We start from the raw sequence: 23,201 nt of genomic DNA on the forward strand, positions 1-23,201 counted from the left end.
AAAGCTAACAGCCATCCTTGAATTTGGGAGAAAAGTAGCTACGTTTAAGACAGTCTAAGGAGCTTGGAAAGAAAAGCGTCTGGACTTCTTTAAGTTACTTAAAGATGTTTCACCTCTCATCCAAGAAACTTTGATTTTAAGACAGGCCTCCAGTAAATGCTCTATATAAGCAAAGCCAAGTTTCTGGTTGCATCTGTGAAGATGTATGTCTTGCCAGTGCAGGGTTCTCATACTTCTTTTCCATTTAATCATCACGTGGTGTGCAGCCAGTTCTGTCTTGCTGCCTTTTGAGAACCAGCTTATATTTCAACAGGTTTGAGCACTGAACACGTTACGTAGCATTATGCTGGAAAAGTTGGGGTAATTTTATGGGAAGAAAAATTAAAAAAAACAGAGACAGTGCAGGGATGAACTTCACCTGCTTCCAAGATGCCAAGGAGAGGAAAGTCTGAAGAGTGTAGAACACTTAGTGGTATATAAAGCAGCGTTACTGTTTTACTGAAGCGTTGAGCATTGTGGCCTTCATCAGGGTCTTCATAAAAACATAATGTAGGAACCATTTTGAAATAGCAGAGGTAAACTATAAATTTGGCTCTAGATTGGGGATCTAAAGGCAGCTCTAAGCAGAGTTAAAACTAACAGATCCCAAGCATAAAGCTTGGGGTGTGTTGGAGTTGGAAATAACAAATTTCCTCTGATTGTGAGTCTCTTTCAGTTTGTGTGTGCTGACTTTGCACACACAAACCCACCCCTTAATTCCTACCCCACCCCATCTTCCACTGCTGGGAAGCTGGATAAGAATATGATTTAACACAAAGCATAAACATTTACGTTAAATATGTGTCTGTGGTGCCTGTGCGCTGGCTTCTTGACTCTTAGAGTTTTGCTAAAGTCTCTCTAGGGGGGCTCTGACTGGAACACGCCTTTGGGTAGCATGGGAACAGGCAGGCTTGGTCTGGGAAAGGGAGCAGGCTGTTCATTTCTGTTGCACAATCCAATTAGCTCCGAGTTCCACCGATAAGAAACAGCACCAGATCACTACAGAAGCTTTGTGTGAGAAGTCGTGCGTCTAATAGCTGGCTGGTAAACAATCGGCAGCATCTTCAACAGGTTCCGCTTTCACCAGGGATCTACGACAGCTGGTTAACAACAGAGGTACGTGACTGTAGAACTTTTTATCTTTATAGGTTTTGGGTTTCGTAAAATGATTTACAAGTGTTGGCTGGATGGATCGCCGCATAGGTTGTAAAACCAACTGCAATATAACAATTCGTGCATTTACATCACTGACAGTATATGTGCTTTTATAGAGGGACAAACATCACATGTGCACATAAGAGAGGAAAATACAAAGAGAAGAAAATGCTTTTCAACATTCCATGGCAACATCTGTTTTCACTTTTTCCTCCCACGAGATAAATTCATTAGTTTGTGGGAATGTCCAGGAAGCAGATGGACATCATGTCTTCATACACATCCTTTTTTCTTTCAAGGTGTATGCTTGGGATTGAGGTGAAAGTTGGAACCTTAAATGTTAAATGTATATCTACCTTTTAAATGCAGACTGACAAAATAGGAAAGGGTCTCTTTTCTTTGTCTTTGTTATTGTGCATCATAACTAGAAAATACAAGAAATGTCAAATGTGGAAACCATTATGTGCATTTCAAGGAATTAACACTCCAGTGAGGGGAGGAAGCAGAGAAAACAAAACTGGAGAAAGTGTCATTTTGTAAAGCTCAACAAGACAAATTAACAGAATAAAAACAGAATGGAGAATTTAGGTTTGTAGGGAGCTGAGGAGTGATCTGACTATCCCTACTAGCAAAAACACACATGCACAGTAGGCACATTGTTACAAAATCCCCATTTGAAAACCATCTTGCATTATTAATGTTATTTTAGCTTATCACTACTTTGTCAGCAGTCATTTCACCTGCATGAAGCAAATTGGTCCTAAAAAAAAATCTCGTAAAAAACGTTGAAAAGGAAAACCCAGTCTGTTTGCACAGTTGCTGAATGGTGGGATTTATGGGACCGTGACCCCAAGGCCCTGACAGACAGCGGGGAGGAAAACAAAATGTGGGAGAAAGGAAATGGATCACTTATCAGAAGCAAACCACAACTAACAAGTGTAGATGACCCACCACCTAAAAAATGTCAAAACCACTGCAGTGTCAGGAACACTACCTGTCTTATGAGTGCTGTCAACAGCCCTTAAGCCACTGTGTGATCTTCAGAAGCTGCAAGTAAGCTACACAGGAACCGTGTAACCAAATACCCCTTCTTTCACAACTTGGACTTCCTCAGGGGACTCGATACGAGCCAGAGACAACAAGACTGTTGGTCTGTGTAAAGGTGCCTGATAACGTGAAGGAGCCAAGGTGGTCGGAGACTTTGCTGCAAAAAAAGTGAGAAGTGTCACGCTGGTGCAGATGGCTCCATCAAGGAAGTTTGAAAACACCTGCACTCTGTGCATGCTGAGGATGTAAACCAGTGGTTGTTCGGTGTATTAATGAATTCTCATAACAATCTTTTAATAGATCATGCTGACTGCTTACCTGCTGGCAATCTTCTTCATCTGCGCAGGTAAGTGTAGTCAATCACACAATCATTGCAGACCAAAAATGAGAACTTAAAAGGTATATTTGGGTTAGAGGAATCTTTTTTTTTTTTAAAGTTTTTATAGCTAAATGTATCAAGACAGACAAAACAGCAGTTATTCACAACAGGAAAATGGGAGCGTTTCCAGGTTTTTTTTTTAAAATGGGCCGGCAAAGGAGAACCTCGGGTGGCTGGGTTGGGGGTGGAGATGTCTCACAGGGACAAATAAAAGCATCTGGAAGTTCAATGAGTTCTAATAATGTTAATATGCTCCACAAACATGCATTAGATGTAGCTGCTTGTAGCAATGTTGGAGTCACACTGAAGGGCAAAGGGAGCTAATGGAGCTAATAATATATTTCAGTTTTACTGCATGGTCTATCAACACATATTTGGCTACAGTTTGCAAAGTGAAAGAGTAAAGGGGGCACAATTAAACCAGCAGCATTCACTGCATGCAATATTATTTATCATTATACTCCTATGGCAGTTGTACCTTTCGTTTTGTGTGATTTTCAACAAATTACACAACATCAGAAAAGATTTTCAGCTAGAATATTTCATTCATTTCATCTGCATGCATATATTTGCAAGATTCAGTGAAGACAGAATTATTTGTCATATAAAAAAGGGGTGTGAATAAAGTTTCCTTTATGGACACCACATGAACTATAAATATAATTTAAATAAATAAATATAAATATAGAGACCCTGAAAAGCTGAAGATGTTTTCAAATTGGGGAATTACAAGATATATCCAGGCCTGATACATCTTCTAATTCACAAGAACCCTTCATTACATTTAACTGAAAGCCAATTTGAATCCAAATTATTACAAAAAAAATGAACAGGCAAACAGTAGTGTTTCTAACATTAATATGCGCTATCCTGAATTGAGTCAGCAGTGCTGACTCTCGCCTATGTTGTGCAATGTCATTTTCTTCAGGAATCACAGCAGAAGCTGTCCGTCCACCATGCAACGAGGACCTGTTTGACATCAATGTTGACAACTGCCTGTTGGATTTCAACAAAAGCATGGAGACAAGTGACTATCAGAACATGTGCCCGTGGCCTATGGTTCAAAGGTAAATGTTAGGCTCTTCTTTTCTTCTTCATTTGTTTATTTTTTAAATTTAGCTAATATAAAGTTGTCGGGGGTTTTTTTCTGTGTGTTTATATAAGAGAGACAAATGAGTTATATTTAACTGGACAAGAGGCTCCCATGAGTTTCCAAGACTTGAATGAGTGGTGTGTGATTAACCAAGCATTAATGCATGAGTCTGTGCTGAGCTCAACATGAGTGAAAACACAGGAAGGCTGGATAAAGATCCAGCCTTCCTGTGTTTTCACTCATTGAACTCTGCAATGAAATACAGACACTTCTTTTTACTGCCTTTTCAGTAAAGACGTATAATAACCTTTAGTCATGGGAAAATCAGATGCTTTCCAGTCTCCTCATTACATTTGATGCCGGTCGAAGTTTTAATTACTCATATTCTAATGAAAACATGTGAGACCATTGCTCTTGGGCTCATATTTCCAGACAGCAGTTGTTTCTGGAGACTTTAGTCTTTGCCGTGCTACCTGGAGTGGATGGCAGTGGACTTTAATTATGACTGTAATAATCCATATTTTACTGTCAGCATAATTTGGGAGATGAGGTACCGTAGAGTTTAAATGGTGTGTAAGGGTGGAGTGTCCATCGTCACAAGGAGCCTTGCTTGTTGAGCAGGCTTCTGGCTGTCAGGTTCAATTGAGCCTCGGTGGAATTTTTCCACACTAAAATTTTGCAGCGACATCTGGTTGCGAGATTTATGTTTGTTTAGAGAGGCTACGGTTGCTTCTCTGCCCCGAGGACGTGACAAATTAATGCTTAAACTTGAAATGTAAGCTGCTGCCTAAACATCAGCGGGTGATTTCTCCATTTATAAAAATCTTGAAGACACTCAGGCTGTTGATGTTTTTGGCTTTGTGCGCCTATAAACAAGGCGCCTATAAGTGCAATGCAACTGTGTGACATGGATCTATGATCATGCCAGGTGAACTGAGGCAAAAAGCATGGCTTCTATTCATCTGCTGTTGTTTGTTCATGCTACATCCTACTCAGCACAGTCATGTGTTCCCATTTTTTGAACCAGTGCACCTGTACATTTCACTGGCATCAGGATATTTTAATAGTGCATTTGCAAGAAATAAACAATGTTTATATTATTTGGTATCTTATGGCTGATTTTCCCCTAATGATAAATGAAAATGTGCTGATGACCCATTTAAAATGCATTAATGGTGGGTTCTGAAAGAGGGTTGGTCTGTCCTGATGATGCCAAATAAATAATTCATGCATACCTGATCTTTTAATTTATTAATAAGTCTTTACTCAGTTATCTCATGAAATGAAGGTCTGTTTGCAGACAGTTGGGTGTGTTGTGGTCAGTAGGACACACATAACAGCTCTGTTGCCTGGCAATACTGTTAGCTAAACGGGAAACAGGAAGCTGAAATGTTAAGGCCTCAGTCACCCAGGTGGAGAGACTGATCGGTGACCCTCTGACAACCACAATGTGTATCCCTCTGCTAGTCGCTAGGTGAAAATGGTTGCAAAAATGCTACTGCACCAAAAACTTCCATGTGATTACTTTGGTCACTAGCAGATTGTTGCCATTGCCTGCCGTTTGCATGGAAGACACAGACTTGTGTGCAAATACTTACCAACTACTGAGCAGCAGTGAACCTTTTTATGAAAAGGTGGCGTGTTTTATGAAAGCTACAGGCGACTGCAGCAATCTGCAATCGTGGAAAATAACTTTTTCCCTAGTGACTTGTGGTTTCCAAGGATTCACCGAGCAGACTAAGGCCCAACTCTTAAAGCTACATGTATGAATAATGTCGAATGTGCTGACGTGGAATCTGATTCTCAGCCTACAGATTCATGCTGTACATATTTCACACACCCTAAAAATGTTACAAGTGAAATTCTTTACCGCCTGAGTAATTTTGGGTCACCTTGACTTTAGTCTCACTCTCTTTCTCTGCAGCAACTACAACAAATTGATGACATGTGTGGAAGACTGGGCTAAGAAAACTCGGTGTTGGGGTTATGGATTTTTGGTAGATGAGATTTACTTGGAGGTCCACCAGACGTACTTTTCGCTATGTGGATACGTTCGTGACCCCCCACTCTTCACTCTCATCATGTTAATAGCACCGTGTATTATTGTCACACTTTTTCTGCCTCTTCTGTGTGTTCACATCGCCCCCAGGGACACATAAATACCCAGCGAAGGAAAATTGGAATATTTTTTTAGCCAGTGTTCTGACAGTGCTAACTGTGCTTGCTACCTCTGTTGCAGAGATTCAGGAAATTCATCCTGGAAGAAGACACTTCAAGCTAATAAAGAATCATTTTACATAAATCAGAAAATACATTTTCTATTCAATGAAGTAGTGAAAACGCCTGACTACTTAAGTTTGGTTGGATAAGTATCTTGGGCTGTTCACAAAGAGTTTCATGATCCAAAAGACTGCAACGGAGAGGACAACTGTACAACTGAGACTCTTTTGGACCTAAATGTATTTATCCAAGCAGACAAATTGCAGGGGAGCTTATAAACGGGTGTCGTAAATTGAGCAACAATGACTGCAAATCCCCCAAAGGTCACGTTTGGTGGAACAAAGCAAAAATCTCACCTGTTTTAAATATTCCCCTGTCCCCTTCAGGATCCCTGTGCACCTCTGCACCATTTCCAGCGCTCTGGCTGTTTTCCGATCTCTCTCTGGAACTCCTCCTCTGATCACTTGTATGTCCTCCCTTTTGTTAAAACAACAACACTTCCAGCCTTAAATTTAATATTTCGAGAAGAATGTCAGAGAACAACATCTAGTGACTAGTGACTGACATTATCTCCAGTCACCATCATAGTGTTGGTATGTGGCTTTCATAGTGTCAGCACACAAAGCATCCACTACAGGTCAGGTCCTTTTTGACAAATGCTCTCATGAGACACCTCAGATTTTTACAAAAGACACTCTTGACCTTATGTGCTGCCTCTGCACTTGAACAGTTTTTATTTTTTTCACCAAAAATTGTATTTCTAAAATGTTTTTTCGTTTTATAAATCATCATTATGACCTGTATAGAGTGAGCCAGACTAATTACAAGTGCTGGAAGCCGTCCCGAGGTCCCACAAAGGCAGTCTTGAGGGGGACATTGGCTAAATCTACAAAGCTATGTTTTTTATGTTTGAGTTCCAAAACCATAATGCACAGAAAACAACATTTTACAGGATTTTGTCATCCAACTGTAAAATTATAGGAGATATTTTACTATTTAAAAAATAACATTGTTTTGAATATTACCCTCCATAAACAAATATGAACACAACTGGAGGAAATCTATGAAAATGTAACCATTTTATTGTTGTAGTGATTTTTCCCTGCAAAGGTCAAACACTGTATTTCTCTGTGACTTGTTTGGTAAATATACAGTACATATTTATCACATTATACAGTCTGTAAAATGAACATACACTGAGCACTTACCTAATGAATGTTCTTCACTTCCATTATTCTTCCATGTGTGGCAGAAGTAATCTGGTTTATACTGTAATCATTTTTATGTTGACAGAAATAAAAACAATACCATTTGTATTTGAAACACATAATAAATATTTATTTCAGACAAAAAAATAATGCTTTACAGTTTTTTGAAAACCTCTTTGTAGCCATAGCAAGACAGACCTGCTATTAAAGTATTCACATGACCTAAGTGTCATCTACAGATGCAAACATACTGCATTTAATTATTTTTTCATCCAATTACTACTTAAAAGGACTGTTGTGCAGAGCTCATGCAGAAAACTGTGTCAGTAAAACAATGTAAAGATCCATTAGGTGTTTTGGGGGGATTTCAATACTTGAACAATTTTATGGTTCCTTGTAATCTGCAAAGGATGCTAGCGTTCTTAATCTGACTGAGGATCAGTTGCCCAGCAAAAAAACAGAAAGCAAGTTGAATTTTTTAAGCCAAAGGGGAATTTTCTCAAGAATCGGTGGGTAAACTAGAGACTGTTCAGATCCAGGAGTGCCAATTGGTGATATTATGTCTAATAAGACTCTAGCATCATTTATGCACAAGGTGTTTTTTGGTATTTGTTACCTGATGCACCCGGTTAATTAAATAAGTGCCACTTCAAACTCCTTGTTCCCCAACATGCAGGTAAAGTTACCAAGTAGCGCCTAACTCTAATAAGCAGATTTAAGCGAAATTTGCTAATGCGGGTCTCTAAAACGGGACCATTAATTGTCAGCAGGTAATCTTGCCACCAAAAACACACCTTGTGCATAACAGGGAGTCCCAATTAACTGCTGACCCCGCTGATCATGAGACTCGCTAGCTGTTGTGTGTTGTAGAGTTCTTTGGTCTGGCTCTTATTAAAACCTTGCTAAATGCAGCTTACACCGTGCTGGGAGAAACGTATAGTCGTTTTGTCTTTCGTGGATCAGTCACACTAGAGTAAAAACAGTCCTTATGATTAAAAAAAAAAACTGGTGGTTGATGTGATTTCATGGAACTTTGTTGCTGTCAAAGACCAAGTGCAACTACTGGTGTCGACCAACTGGTCACCCAGAGGTTGAGTGGGTGACGCCCTCAACCTCTGGGCGACCACTTTCAACTGGAAGGCAGTTGCACAGGTTGCCAAGTGGAGACAACTTATTCGTGGTGGGAATGGGACTCACTGTAATCACTCTCAGACTGGCAAAGGTTTTCAAATAATCATTGCGTATTTTGTAAGCACAGAAAGAGTCGGTCTGTGCAGATGAGTGCAACTCGACTGTGACAACTCCTTGCAATACGGGACTCGACTCAAGTGGTTGCCGGCTGCTTGTATCCCGATTACATTCCTCTATTAAAAACAAGGCTGCAGAGTGCTTGCGTCATTTTGCACAGGTAAAACCACATCCTACTCACTCTGTCTTAGTGCTCTTTTATCACCGTCTGGACTCAGTAAATTTGCTTTGAAGAGTACAACTGACTGTGAGTGGTTTCCAGACCTGGTTCATTTAGTTTTCCCTAGTGTGACTTCGGCATAAACAAATAGCATAATCTTAAAAATCATAGGTGTTTCTCACTGAACTGAACTGAACGTATTATTATTCTATGAATAAAAAAATACTATCCACAAAAAGGAAGATTAAAAAAGGATAATACTGGAGATAGTATTTAATTTACAGCAGGAGATGAGGAAAATCTGATACCAAAGACAGAAGAAAAAAAATTAGTGGCATTCCTTCAGCATCCACCATATTTCTGTTGCTCTTAAGAAAATATCAGTATTACTGCATTTCCTTGTAGCAGTTAATCTCGTTTCACATGTATCTGATTTATCGTTATATATAGTCAAACCGAGTACACTATTCAATATGCTAAAGACCCAAGCTTGTCAGATGTCTTCACTCAAGCTGATGACAGTGGATTAGTCTTGGTTCAAAAATAACAGAGCTAAGTCTTAGAATTGGGTGGGTGGCCTGGCCTGCTACCACTGAGGCATAAGGTGACGAAATGAGGTGACGTGAGAACGTTGACATGACAGAATTTTCTTTAAGGGTCAGAAAGACCAGAACGATTTTTCTTTACATCTCGTGTGTTCTGACATCCAACACCAGACAGGACCAAGAGGCAGCGCCACACCTTTTCTTATCTTAATAATACCCACAATTCCACTTTTTCTCTTGTGTAAATACTGAAAGGATGTTTTGGTAAGTTTGCTGGTTCTTTTTAGGCTGTGGGCTCCACAGACACAGCAGCTCGTGTCACACACACACACTTGTATCGGGCATACACCTCAGAGCCTCTTTCACCATCACAGGTCGAATCAGCACAGCATTGTTGACAAACAACAACTTTGGCTAAAAAATGAACTATCAAAGCTTTCACTGCATATTTAGTTATTAATGGCACCAACAAGGCATTTTACTTTAAAAAATAAAATCTTTACCCCCCTTTTGATTCTCATGTTCTCAGCCACTCACAGCTGGCTGTACAGCATCTACTCTTAGTCTCTCATAGTAATGCACTTAGTGCTCTGTGTACAACTAACATTAGTGTGTGCTTTTTAGGTATGGAAGTTAAATATTGACAAAACTATTAGACATAGAACAAATGTAAGCTTTCAACAAACTATTAAACAATGTTAGTCTGCCTGAAAAGATTTATAAATGCTTTTCATTTTCTAAATAAAACTATACACTTACTGGTCACTTCATTAGGTACACCTTGCTATTAACAGGTTGGACCCAATTTTGCCTTCAGAGCTGGCCTAATCTTTCATTGCACAGATTCAAATAGGTGGTGGAAACATTCCTCTGAGATTTTTGGTTCAGACTGACATGATAGCATAGCTTTGCACAGTTACTGCAGATTTGTTGGCTGCACATCTACCATCTCCCATTGCACTGCATCCCAAAGGTGCTCAATTAGAGTGATAGCTGAACTCTAGTTTAAGATCACTTGAGCTTTGTGACATGGTGTGTTAGCCTGCTGGAAGAAGCCAGCGGAAGATTGGGACATTGGGGTTATAAAGAAATGGACATAGGAAGCAATAATTCTTTGGTTGGCCGTGGTGTTTAAAAATGGTCATTACACATTGTTTTTGCCACAATACCATCCAAATGCTGCTTGCTAAATTTCTTTTCAGTATTCATTATTTCAAATGAACTGTCGTCCTTGTAAATGAGATGAATACAAACTGAAAAAATTGTCTGTAAGGCAGAAAATATGAGGGATGCTTGCTTACTCAGGGCAATCTAGAGTTTACACTTTTTAAAATTTATACAATATTAGAATAATTCTAGGTTACAAAAAATACATAAATGTCACACAAAAAAAAAAAAAAAGAGTTAAAAAAAAAAACCCCAAAACATCAACAACAAAAATAGTTTTTTCATTTTTTTTGCAAAATTATTTGGCAGTGCGCTTTCTAACATGGTGACCACTCATAGTTGTGTCATTAGTGAACTTCCATAAATCAAGTTCCTGCCCCTAAAAACACACTCAGTCAGAGGCAAACATTCAATAATGTCACGAATACGGATAGGGGTGGGTATAATGAAGAAAATACCTCACTGTCTCTGCCCTCAGTTTGCCATTCCAGTCTCTGTAAACTCCTGAAACATAAACACATGGTTGAAAAGGTCCATTAATAACGCAGCCCATTTTAAATGAAACTGCTACAGAGTGCTAATTCAAAGCACATTGTGTTACTCATTAACTCGGGGAGCTGCAGAATTAAATACAGACTGCAGCAGGTGTACGCTTCACATCAAAGTGGAGCTTCAAGTGCAGGCCTACAGAGAACAATCTAGGGGGGAAAGAGAGATTCATTTACCGTTAAACTTCTATGTCACACTTCACTGGAGTAAACACATAATTCTACGCACTTGACCTCTTTTTCCTACATTGTACAACATAAAAGCCGGGACTGTAAGCCATAGATTTTTACATAGCAAGCGCCGGATTGCCTTGACCGCTTTATTTACACAAAGAGGCAACAAACTAAAGGCTGGGGAGCAATATTTACAGATCAAAGGTCAGTTTCCCCTGAGACTGAATCTTTGCATGGCTCATAATATAGGGCATGGTTATGTGAAATAAGATGAATAACAGTACATTGCTGACCATTTAAAGTATGTTTATAGTGGGGTTTTGGCCTTGTTTGCCAGTAATTTATAGAAACCTCTTCAGCTGCCAAGCAGTCTCTCTCTCTCCTAACTTACTATGCACTGTTTTCTTTTAAAAGGTTCATAGACTAAATGTTAGCAGTACATACATTTTGGTAGTAACAGTGCAAAGAAACAGACTTTCATGTTGAATTAACCTTTTTGCCAAGCATCCCCCAGAGTGAGGAATTTGGGTTTGGGTTCAATCATCTCTGCTGTTCTTTTCCACTTTCACTGAATGTGATCAAAGAGTGTGCCATCAAGATATTGTAAGACAGCAGACAATTGCTGACTTTCTGCAGATATCCACCCAGTTAGAATCCCCAGGACTCAGCTGACGCTTCCCGAGTGTGTCAGTGATGAAAGCAAGGGAGCCACCGAATGCAAACATGGAAAAAGACCAGAACCCAATGTGCTCACTTTTTTTGTTGTATTCAACAACTCCCGTCTATTTTAAATCAATACGAATAAACTTTATAATCCTAATGTTTGGTGAACCAGACAGTGAATATCCTCAAAACATCTAAATGTGAAGCTTCTTCTTTCAGTTCCTAAGCTTTTAATTGCTGACCGTAAATGGACCATTGAGCCAAATATAGTAAAATCACACCAATTTCCAACACTAATTAATGAATTAGTTTTATCTTTTTGTTGTTTTATGTACAGCAGCTGTTATGTGTTTCTGTGTAGCATGAAATAAGAAAGGTTTCTGAAAATGTGCATGTGTCAAAACTACACTTTATTAGGTACACCTTAGGTAGTACCAGGTTGGACCCCCTTTTGAGATCTGGCGGAGGGATTTTGAGGTTTTTGGTCTTCTGCTGTTGTAGCTCATCCGATTCAAGGTTCAATATGCTGTTCATTCCAAGATGTTCTTCTGCATACCTTGGCTGCAATGAGCAGTTAATTTAGCTACTGCTGCCTTCCTATCAGCTCAAAGCAGAATCTCCTCTGACCTCTGGCATCAGCTATGCATTTTCACCCAGAAAGAGAACAGAATGGTCTTTTTCAGACCATTCTGTGTAAACCCTTGAGATGGTTTTGTGGGAAAATCCTAGCAAATCAGCAGTTTCGGAAATACTCGGACCAGACTGCCTATCACCGACTACCATGTCACATTTAAAGTCACTTAAAAACACCTTTCTTCCCAAATGTGATGCTTGGACAAATTTCAAGAAGTCATCTTGACCTGTCTATATGCATACATACATTACTGCAGTTGCTGCAGTACGATTGACTGATTAGATTTGCGATAACAAAGAGATGAACAGGTGTACCTATTGAAGCAGCAGGTGTCCGTTGCAATATAGGATAACTCTAAAAATAGATGGTAAATTACAATCCCAAGCTCACAGTCAGTCTGTGCAATGCAACCTTCATGCATCCTGCAAATGTTTAAATGCTCCCCAACATTTTCAGTACTATCGTGTCTGTGTTAGCCAAGTGCATTATTCATGACATCTCTTAAAAAATATACCAAATTTAGCAAAAAACTGACAGATACTTCAAATAAAGACACATTTTTCTGTTTTTAACGTGTCACTCTACACAATGTTCTTTATATTTTACACTAACTCTAACAGTAGCTTAAGCTATCCGAAATCTAAATACCACTAAGAACATGGTATAGCGTTAAGTCCAAAAGGTCACAAAATAAATAGATACAACAAAGTAGAAAAATAGGTTTAGACCATGTTAGCTATTTACTTATACATCCAAGGTCATAATAATGGGATCAGTGGAGGACATTAATCACCTTAAAAAAAGTACAGTGGCAGCCCATGAAGAGGCACAGTCTCTAGGGGATTTTGGATTCACGGGAGACTACATTTAGAGATGAGGACTTGTGCCAGGGAGCTGGGTTGGCAGAGAAACGTGACCTTTTTTTCCTACAAGTCTGTACAGAAAGGAAAAGGACTGACTTAACTCCTTGTTTGCACACCATTGCAACCTATAGACAAAGGCAGTAATACAAAGGAAAAAGGCAGTTTAACAACAGAGGCAGTAAAACCAATTGAAGGCTTTACATTTAGAGAAAGTTCATCTGAAAACATTATTAAGTTTGATTGAAATCCTCTCCTCATTAAAGAAAATCTTTCCTTTCTCACAGATCAGTCCCAAAATAAGCCTGAATTAATCAAGCCTGCTGCAGTCCTAAAGGTCCCCACTATCATTGCACTTATGCCCAGAACCTGCAGACTAATTAAAGGGAGACATCAGGTAAAAAGAGTTCATATAAGTTATGTATGCTGCTAGATTTGGTATAGTCCACTTCAGGTATGCATTCAGAGCTATTTCTGTCAGGGTTAAGACATCGACACCACCACAAAGATCTAACATTAGATGTGCTTTTAAAAAAATGGATTAAATAAAGGTAAAAAGCGCTTATCCAGCTATAGATTCTGTATATTTTACAAACACCATTGCAGAAGCTCCTCTTGCTATCCAGAGACAATGAGGTTTCCAAGATTTGCTTCCTCCGATCGGTCAGACCTGCAGGGTGTAGGTGATCCTTTTAGCTGGTTCCAGCTTAAATTTATACAAGCATGTGGATCTCATTGTACTCATCTCGTCCATCTTCATCAAAGTTGGGCGAATCTTCATCACAATCCAGCTGCAAAGGGTTGAAATACCTTATTATTTTCATTTAATGTTCATTCTGGACAAATTAAGCATAGTTTAGCGCTGCCAAATAAAACAATGCTGTGGAATAAACTAGCACACTGACACCATCATTGTTTATTCATAATTTAAATACAGCAATGCATGCATTTTGACTGAGCAGTACTCTGTTAATTATACACAGCAATTAGTGCCTCTAAGATCAATGCCTGAAAAAAAATAGGCTGCTTTTCGCAAGCTAAGGCTTTAGCACAGAGCCCAAGAGACCAGCCGGCAACCATCTGCCAGTCATGTATTCCCTGACCACTTGGCAAGTGGTTGCTGAAGGTTGATGGCATTTGCTGCCGCTAGGTACTCTGCTAGCAATGGTGAAATTAGGAAAAGCGTGACACAAACTGTTTTCTGGAAACAGAAAACATTAACCTTTAAAATAAAAGCTGCATCTTTTGATAATTGTTGGCTGCGGTGGCGAGGCACAACTTTTAATCTGAAGGTTTCTGGTTTGCGTATAACTTTTTCAAGGTTTACCACTGCTCAGCTATTATTGACTTTTTAGCGAGTTCAAATAGCAACGGGCAGCAACTTAACCTAAATTAAACACAAAGACAGAAACAGATGGAAAAAGCTAGCCTGACTGTTTAAAAGTCACCAAATCTTGAAGAAGCAGACTACAGTAATGTCTATCTAATTTTCTGTGTTAATCTGCATTAGCCAATTTAGCATCACAGGTGCAGGCTTTCAAATTATGTTTAACATATAGACAAAAGTAAGACATTTTTTAAAACGTCTGCTTTTATTTTTATTTTATTCTTTTTCTTTATATACAGTTTAGAACTGAGTTATAGGTCGTTATTGGAAAATGTGGTAACAAGAAGAACATTCGTGAAACAATTGCAATCCCCAGTTCAAAAAAAACAAAAAAGACATTGGAATGCTGTAATTTTAACTACATAGAAAACGCAATGATCTGCAAATCTCAAACCCATATTTTGTGAACTATAGAACACAGAAAAAATACAAATGTTTAAATTGAGAAAAAAATGACCATTTCAAGGTCATACGGTCATTTTGAGTTTGATGGCAGCAATATATCTCGAGAAAGTTGGGACAGGTACATGTTTACCACTTTGTAGCGTCTCATCGTCTTTTTACATCAGTCTGTAAATGAACTCAGGAGAGCAGATGCTGGACTTTTGGGAAAGGAATGTTGTCTCATTCTTGTCTGATAGAGGATTCTAGCTGCTTAACAGTCCTGGGCCTGCTTTGTTGTATTTTCCATCATGTCCCAAATGTTTCAGAAAGGTCTTGTAAAGGTATGAAGTATGCACTTTAGCATTGTCTTGCTGAAATAAGCAAGGCCTTCTCAAAAAGACATTGTCTGGATGGTAGTGTAGTTGCTCTAAAAGTTGTATATACCCTATGGTGACTTTCCAGATGTGCAAACTAACGGTGTGTTCACACCGAACGCGATGGACGCGAATAGAGTGTCAGGTTTACATGTAAAGTCAATGGAAAGGCGCGATGACGCGCGATTGCGGGTCCCGCGAAAATTCGGAAGCAGATTTGCGTCGCGAAAACGCCAAAACGCGTGAAACGCGCGTCAGTGTAGCGCGTCTGGCGCGTTTGACTCGCGAATAAAACCACGCGCGTGAGTTTTTGTGTTGCATTTTGTGCATACGCGCGTTTCGCGTCTACCGCTCAGTTGGAAAAATCTGAACTCCAGCGTCAAATCGCGCCGCGACAACCAATCAGGAGCCTGGTGACGTGGCTGTTAACTAGGTCAAAGGGGCAGATCCAGCCAAAGCCTTTCATACTTCAATGGAGGGGAAGGCTAATCAATGCGGTAGCAAACAACTCGGAGCCGTACAACACCAGCTGCTTTCAGTACCGAGACAGGAATAAAAAGGACCGAGCTTGGAGGAAGATATGTGAAGAGATCGGGCAACCTGGTAAGTTCATTCATTTCTCTTTTGAAAGTTTTCACTGACCCGGGGAAGCCGCACAAAAGCTAGCAAGCCACCGCTATTTTCCCACTGACGTACAAATACCGTTCTGCTTTTATGCATGTTGTCATTTAGGAATATATTTTATTGTTTATTAATAAACAGCACACAGTGGTCCCGCTGTTCATCCGTCACTGCTTTGCTTTTTCGCTGATTTTTTATTGCACAGTACAGCATTGCATTCTGCAGCCTGATTGACAAATCTGCTCCGTGTCGTGTCTCCTGCGCTTGCCAAATTTATCACGTTTGGTTTTGATAACCATCGCGTCCAATAGAAAAAACAGCACAAAAACACCCATAACTATGAGCCTCATTCGGAAATACACACCTGCACCGTGAGGGAAAAAGGCGCACGAAAGTGGCGGGCAGATGAAGACAAACCGCGGCATAATAATACTTTTACGTTTTGCAATCTACAAAGGTTTGCACTTTGAGAATCAATTGTGAGAACTGTGACCAGGGGCTAGTTATTCTGAGAACCCCTGCAATAAATGAGGGACCACTGTCTACTCTACGATTATTATATCCAACCTGTTAACATTTAATACTGTATTGATAGAACCAACTGATTCTGCAGCAGAGCATCCCCAGTCCCTGAGCTCCTGCTGCTGCACCCACAGATATGTACAGCAAGCACTGATACCTTTTTAGTCGGTGGGATTCCCTTGTGATCACCTTTACTAAATATCTACAACCAATCTGATTATATCCTGTTATTGTTTTGTTTTTTTTTTTTCAATGTTGAAATTAAAATCTAGTAGCAGCCTTCTCATTTCTTTGTGTTTTGTGCTGTTTTACAGGCCCACAGAGGAGGACGGCTCCGAGGCAGATGAGGGACGGGTCCCAGGACGGTCCATCGGCGGTGGAGCTGGCCATCCTGGAGTCCCTGAAGAGGCCACACCAGTCTCCAATGGAGCATTTCCTCCTCAGCCTTGTTCCTGCTCTGGAGAGCAGCTGGTCCTTTTTATTCCTGTCTCTCTGTAAATTCTTATATTTTATATATTTATGTTTAATGTTTTTCTGTTTGAGACTTTTAATATTATTTCAAATAAATGTTTATAATGACTAATGTCTCAGTTCTACTACACAGCAAATGTTGGCACACAACTTGACACATGTAGAATTTATTTCATATTATACTAATGACAAAATATACTGATACAGTGGGATGCAGAAGTTTGGGCAACCTTGTTAATAGACATTATTTTCCTGTATAAATCGTTGGTTGTTACAATAAATGTCAGTTAAATATCATACAGGAGACACACACAGTGATATTTGAGAAGTGAAAAGAAGTTTACTGGATTTACAGAAAGTGTGCAATAATTGTTTAAACAAAATCAAGCAGGTGCATCAATTTGGGCACCACAAAAAAGAAATGAAATGAATATTTAGTGTATATCAATGTGTGTGTCTCCTATATGATATATGGGGTGCCTTTGTCTGGACGTGCTTCCCATCCAGAGCTGCACAGCACAGAGGAAAGTTCCAGCGCTCCTGGAATCCCTCTGTGATGGACCGCCAGTCTCCAGGTGAAGGCACAGCCATGAAGTCGTCCACTAGACAGTCCCAGATGGACGTCGCTGCCTGGGGGGTGATCTGGCTCACCGTGGACACACCGACTCTGAAACTGAACGCGATGGTCCTGAAGGAGTCCCCGGTGACAAGGAACCTGGACAAAATTGTTCAAAATCAGTATTATGTGTACTGCAGTTACAAAATACATTATTCAAATTCCAAAATACTTTTGTGATGTCAGATATAAATCACAAAACTTAAATCTTACATAAAACATTTTGTAATTATAAGGATAATTACAAAATGTATATTAGATAATATCTAAAACAGTTGTGTTTTGTTTTAACTTTAACATATCATAATTTGATTGGTAGCAACTTTCACAACTACAGTGAGCCAATCACTCATAATTCCTAAACATGTCAATCAGGTAGGAATGAAGTAAGACATTAATAGAAATAAAGAGTTGTATGTTGACATGTAGCCCTTTCCTTGCTTAAATCATTAATATTTTTGAAACATTAATCTGTGATAAGACAGCTTATCAAGATAGAACCATGTAACTAGAGATGAACCAAACTGTTCACAGTTTTATCTAACTCTGTTTTAATAAAGGCTGGTGACCCCTGCTATAGAGTCTGACAGCTGCAGGGATTATATACAAATATTCAACTATCCCAGAATTAAACCAGGTCTAAATAAAAAGGAGTGAGTATCACTACAAAGGTTAACTCAGTGGTCCTAATGCTACAGTTTGATATCAGCAAACACCGAGCGCATACATTGATGTGACACCACAGCCATGCTATCATGCAAACACTGATAACAGCATAAATCGAATTAAATCGGGACTTGATGAGACCTTCTGAGTATCACTAGAAATATTATAAAGAGTCGTCTCTGTACCACAGTTTGCTTTCAGTAAACACCGACAGCATTCACTGTTAGCATAGCACATCCATGTTAGCAGTGTATAACTGGATGGATTAGCATATTAGCACAGATATCAATAAAGGACTACCGTATTAAATAGTTTTACTAACCTCAGGCAGACGGACAGGCGCTCTGCAGGTGGGATTGAGCGTCTGTAGTTGGTGTCTAGGCGGGCGATGCTGGGACCGACGAGGGAAAGCAGGTCCTCAAACTGGCCGACGGTGATAGCGCTGGAATCGGCTGTCATCCAGGCGCAGCTCCTGGAGCAAGTGGTGAAACTCACCAAACTGCTCATGCCTCTGGAGGACCTGATGGACCCAGGTACGGCGAGGACGTCTTTTACGCTGCTGCTCTGCTCTCCACAGTACATAGAGAAGGGAGACTCTCTCTTCAAGCGCTAGCTCGATAGCTGCCATCTTGCAAAGATACCGGTCTGGCACAACTCCCTCCCACATTCCTCCCACATTTCCGGTTCACATTTTGACGCGCGATGGATTTTTCTTGGACACGCGTTGAGACGCGAATGTACACGCGTCAAATTAGGGGCGTTTGGGGCGTTTTATTCGCGTCCATCGCGTTCGGTGTGAACACACCGTAAGGCACTCATACATCCCCCTAGAATCGGAAATGCAGGCTTTTGAACCAATAACCAGCCAGAGGTTCCCTCTCCACTTTAGTTCAGAGGATGCAGCATCTATGTTGTCCAAAAAGAATTTCAAATCTTGATTCGTCTGACCACAGAACAGTTTCCCACTTTGCCTCAGTCCATTTTAAATGAGCCTTGGCCCAGAGAAGCGTGTTTCTGGATCATGTTTGCATATGGCTTCACAATTTTACACTGAGGAATATTATTCTGAGAGTGTTCCACAATTCCCTTTTATTCAGTCATGTAACCGACCAGTTGCCAGTTAACCTAATTACTTGCAAAATGTTCCTCCAGCTGTTTCTTTTTAGTGCCACTTACTTTCCCAGTTTTTTGTTGCCTTTGTCCCATCGTTTTTGAGATGTGTCAGATTCAGACTGAGCTAGTATTTTTCTGGAAGCAAGAAAATGCAGCAACACAGGAAAATGTAAACCTTTGATATGTTTTTTTATATTCCCATGTGAAGAAAATATGGATTTATTTATGCGATCTGCAGATCGCTGCATTCTGTTTTTATTAACATTTTACAAACTGTTTCCACTTTTTTGGGATTTAGGTTATATTTATGGAATTATTGTAGAAAATCATTGATGGTATGTGTCAATCTTGACTAGCAAAGGTCCAAATCATGTACTTAGTAGTTTTCTTTTTTGTTTTGTTTTTTTAATTTGCATTTCCCATACATGGATCATTAGAAGTTTTTCTAGAAATGACTTTCCCTCAGGTTCACATTATTTCATCCACTAATGTGAACATGAGACAAACCAGAGCTACAAGGCCATTTTTCCCCTTTGACTTTCTTTGGTTTACCAATTGTCTATAGTGCAGAAAAGCAAAGCAAAGAATGTGAAACAGGAACATTTATTATGGAGTTCATACAAGGGTGAAGGTTCGGGGGAGTGGAGGATTTGACGTCAAGGAGGTTCAGCTTTGGCAATTTTCAACTTTTGCCAGTCCTTTAGGTGGTTTGGGGCAATTCTGCAGCGCAGAGGGTTCATGAGAACACATGAACGGTGGTCATGTTAAGAATAAGCTTATTTTCTTGCTCTTAAAAAGTTGACATTTAGGAAATGGAAGGTTTTAATTTGACAGTGATGACATGTATGGGTTTAGGTGGATCTGTCCAAGAAAACATGAAACCCAAAAGCAAAAAGCAATATCTGCGTATGTCTTGAAATGATTTGGATGAAATGATCACAGGGGCAAAAATAATCATCAGAACTGTCAGGGGTCAAATTTGTTTCAAGCCCTGCAAGTCAGTATTAGACCGATATAAAAACATGCAAACGTCCGCTGAATTTTAAATTTGCCGTATACAGTAAGTATCTCGAGGCTATGTGGGATCGGATGATTGTGGCAAACATTCTCGGAAAGCCTCTGCTACCTAAACTTACCGCCTGGAGCTCACGCTCCTCGAAGATCCTGGAGAGGATGAGGCGTCGCAGCGGCACCGTCATGATGAGGACGAAGGGGAACGCCAGGGAGGCCGCAGTAGACTTCACTACCCACAGAGCCACGATGCATGCCAGCTGGGTGATGGTAAACATGTTCATGCGCCATGTCTTCACCTGAAGAAACACACACATATTGGTCAGAGGGTTAGAAACCAGGAAATTACAGCACAGACAGATATATCCAGAGATGCACAAATCACATTTTTGGCTCCATCTAGTGGAAAATTCTGCATCTAATCTTTTTTTAAACATGCATGAGGGTTAGATTTTCTGTCTCTCTTTTTTTAAGAAATTCACCAGGGAAAATTTTGAATTACAAAGCCATTAAGATTGGATTTTAAGACATGGGAATGGTTGTAATTTATTTACAGTCTCATAGGCTTTATTGCAAGTTATCACGATAAGCAGCTGCAAAGTTGCTCTGGCTGTGAATGGGAGACATGTTAGCAGGGAGTGTTCCCTACATAACAAGATCTAAGCTTTTCTACGTGAGCTATTAGGTTGGAAACTGTGCTGTTAAAAAAAAATAATAGAGAGAGCAAGCATCTGCGCACTTGAGGACGTGCTGTTTAAGTTTCTGGTAAGACATGAAATACAATCCTACTATGTAGTCCCATGGAGAGTGTGTGTTTTCACGCACTGCTGCTGTGTGTACATCAAGATCCCACTACATCCCAGTTATAACTGTTTTTTTAACATCTAGGTAATCTGCTGCACATGTAAACACAGCAACTTTAGAAAAAGAGGTTATGTTTTTGAGTTGAAGGTGTTAAGTTGGTTTGATGGTGTTAAGATTAGCTGACCTGACAATATCGGAGCTTTGCTATTTTCCAGATATATCACATGTTGATGTACGAGTTATTTTTTTATTACACAAAGTATTCTGTGACCATGGCAGAGAGATAACCCGTCTCTATAAAGATGCAGGCTACTGTCACATTGCCTGTGCTGTTTGACCGCTTAACAAAAGTAATGAAACTCATAAAGACAGCCTGGCTGTGTGCGCCTTAATTTATTTCAAATTTCAGCAACAATATATTGGGCAAAGGATGTTGAAGACGGAGCTTCATCCAGAGGTTCATGGATGTAGTGAAGGAGGACATGCAGAGGGTTGGTGTGACAGAGGAGGATGTGTCTTCTTATAGAAGACTCTCTCGAGTATTGCAGGATCTTTACCTTTTAATATAAAGCATTTTGAGGCAATGCTATAGCCAGCTGATGCAATATAAATACTGAATGATTTACGGGAGGCAAAATTTACAAGGTTTTAGAATACAGCACAACACGACATGAAGTAACGCTAAAAGACTAAAATTAAGACATTTTTCTAGAATCTAGTTTTTATTTTTATCTTTTCTGATTTTTTTTGCTTTAATATTTGAATTAGATGTTTTAAATTACAGATGTAAATGGTTTGACACCAGTAATACAAAGAGTAGATAAAACTATGCTATAGTCTGACAGCTGCAGGTGAAATAAGAGGAATGGATGAATTAGTAACCAGATGGCCAGAAAATGAACTGTGCTTTTCCCTAAACTGTTGAGGTTACTCTCAGATTTGGGTCCAAACTCCAGGAAAAAACTCTTTCGAAACCAGGACTTTAAACCAGAAATCTGGTGTGCATGGTTTTCATTGGGATTTGTCATTATCTACTGTGACGTTGTAGTATGTCTCTGACTCTCAGCATCTAAGCCTCTCTGTTTTTCTTTTGATTTAACTCAAACGCTGAGGACGGACGTCATTTTGGTCCCGCAGTTGCTGCTCTGCTGGCTTTGGTTTCTCCATGTTACCGCTCATAATAGAGCAGAGGGCATGTAAACACTGCTATTGCGTGTGCTACCTTGGTGACGTAGATGTGGTCCGGGTGGTGCTTGGCAGGCGTGACCATAAGCGTTATGCGTTCGTACAGCTGGATGCCCGTCAGAGAGGTGACCCCCATGTACAGGAAGATCCCGAAGAGCACAGCCAGAGGGATGAGGCGGAGAATATCTGTCATCACTATGGACATACCTGATGGGCAAACAGGGATTTAAAGGGGGACTTTTAACATGATTTTACTGCATGCGTGCACAATAACTGGCAACTGTGGAGAAAATTATTCATTCAACAAGGGAACGGGAACGGCCCTTAAAAACAAACACGCTGTCGTGCCTTTTATTAGAAACACACTCCCTCTTCAGATGCCTTGGTTAAGATACTCTGAGGGCTAATCCAAACAGTCTTCTTCCTAATCCAAACAGCATTTCACTCAAACAAAAGCTCAACAATCATGATGACTCACCACGCCTGCATACCCAAACTGGATCAAACTAGACTTAAGATTGCTTCGGGAACCCTACCTTAATTGAAACAAGACTTTCAGTCGGCAAAACGCAATGAGTCAGTGGATGAAAAACAATGCTGCAATGTCAGGCAGTGCATTTTCACTTTCACAAAATTTTCTTCTTGTAGAACGACTGTCTCGGCTCATTTTGAAGACAAACAGAATGAAAAATCATTTTAAGCTGTTGTTGGGCTGAGTCAACCTTCATGAATGTCTAGACATGCAGGAGCTACAGAGCTGCCACTCTTCCAGCTCGCGTTTATTTACCTAGAAATAGCCACTGGTTCAGATTCGTGTTTTATTCCATCTTGAATATTGATCTGGTGTAAATTCTGATCCTTACACTTTCCTTACATAGAATGATAAGAAGTGTAATTCTGCCAGCCG

The 23,201-nt window shown here is 39.9% G+C and overlaps 3 protein-coding genes across 7 annotated transcripts in view; 1 reads left to right on the plus strand and 2 right to left on the minus strand.

The window, feature by feature from the left end:
- Nucleotides 1-860: 860 nt before the first annotated feature.
- Nucleotides 861-7,877, plus strand: LOC147311998 (receptor activity-modifying protein 1). 2 transcript variants are annotated; one of them, XM_086267031.1, is made up of 5 exons: nucleotides 861-1,155; nucleotides 2,309-2,409; nucleotides 2,542-2,587; nucleotides 3,549-3,687; nucleotides 5,638-7,877. In XM_086267031.1, exons 3-5 carry the CDS (start codon nucleotides 2,545-2,547, stop codon nucleotides 5,870-5,872), a joined length of 417 nt encoding a protein of 138 aa, XP_086123157.1. In that variant the 5' UTR covers nucleotides 861-1,155; nucleotides 2,309-2,409; nucleotides 2,542-2,544; the 3' UTR covers nucleotides 5,873-7,877. The 2 variants fall into 2 exon arrangements, with proteins under 2 accessions (XP_086123157.1, XP_086123156.1); XM_086267030.1 differs by lacking the exon at nucleotides 2,309-2,409 and having other exon boundaries at nucleotides 863-1,155.
- Nucleotides 7,250-23,201, minus strand: part of slc4a3 (solute carrier family 4 member 3) — a 68,457-nt gene continuing 52,505 nt past the window's right edge. For all 4 annotated transcript variants that reach the window (XM_086267024.1, XM_086267025.1, XM_086267027.1 and 1 more), the window contains 3 exons: nucleotides 22,332-22,501; nucleotides 20,431-20,604; nucleotides 7,250-13,931 (listed from right to left, as the gene is read on the minus strand). In XM_086267024.1, coding sequence (XP_086123150.1) covers nucleotides 13,854-13,931; nucleotides 20,431-20,604; nucleotides 22,332-22,501 — 422 coding nt within the window. In that variant the 3' untranslated portion in view covers nucleotides 7,250-13,853. The remainder of the gene's footprint in view (nucleotides 13,932-20,430; nucleotides 20,605-22,331; nucleotides 22,502-23,201) is intronic.
- LOC147312000 (uncharacterized) lies at nucleotides 15,432-19,693 on the minus strand. Its single transcript, XM_086267028.1, has 2 exons — nucleotides 18,504-19,693; nucleotides 15,432-17,614 (listed from the first exon to the last, which is right to left on the minus strand). Exons 1-2 carry the CDS (start codon nucleotides 18,761-18,763, stop codon nucleotides 17,344-17,346), a joined length of 531 nt encoding a protein of 176 aa, XP_086123154.1. The 5' UTR covers nucleotides 18,764-19,693; the 3' UTR covers nucleotides 15,432-17,343.

This window comes from Aulonocara sp. 'chitande type north' Nkhata Bay, linkage group LG16 (assembly GCF_057382095.1).
Source record: "Aulonocara sp. 'chitande type north' Nkhata Bay isolate Kocher_YH1m ecotype deep benthic linkage group LG16, A_spYH_male_GT1.1, whole genome shotgun sequence".
Taxonomy (NCBI): domain Eukaryota; kingdom Metazoa; phylum Chordata; class Actinopteri; order Cichliformes; family Cichlidae; genus Aulonocara; species Aulonocara sp. 'chitande type north' Nkhata Bay.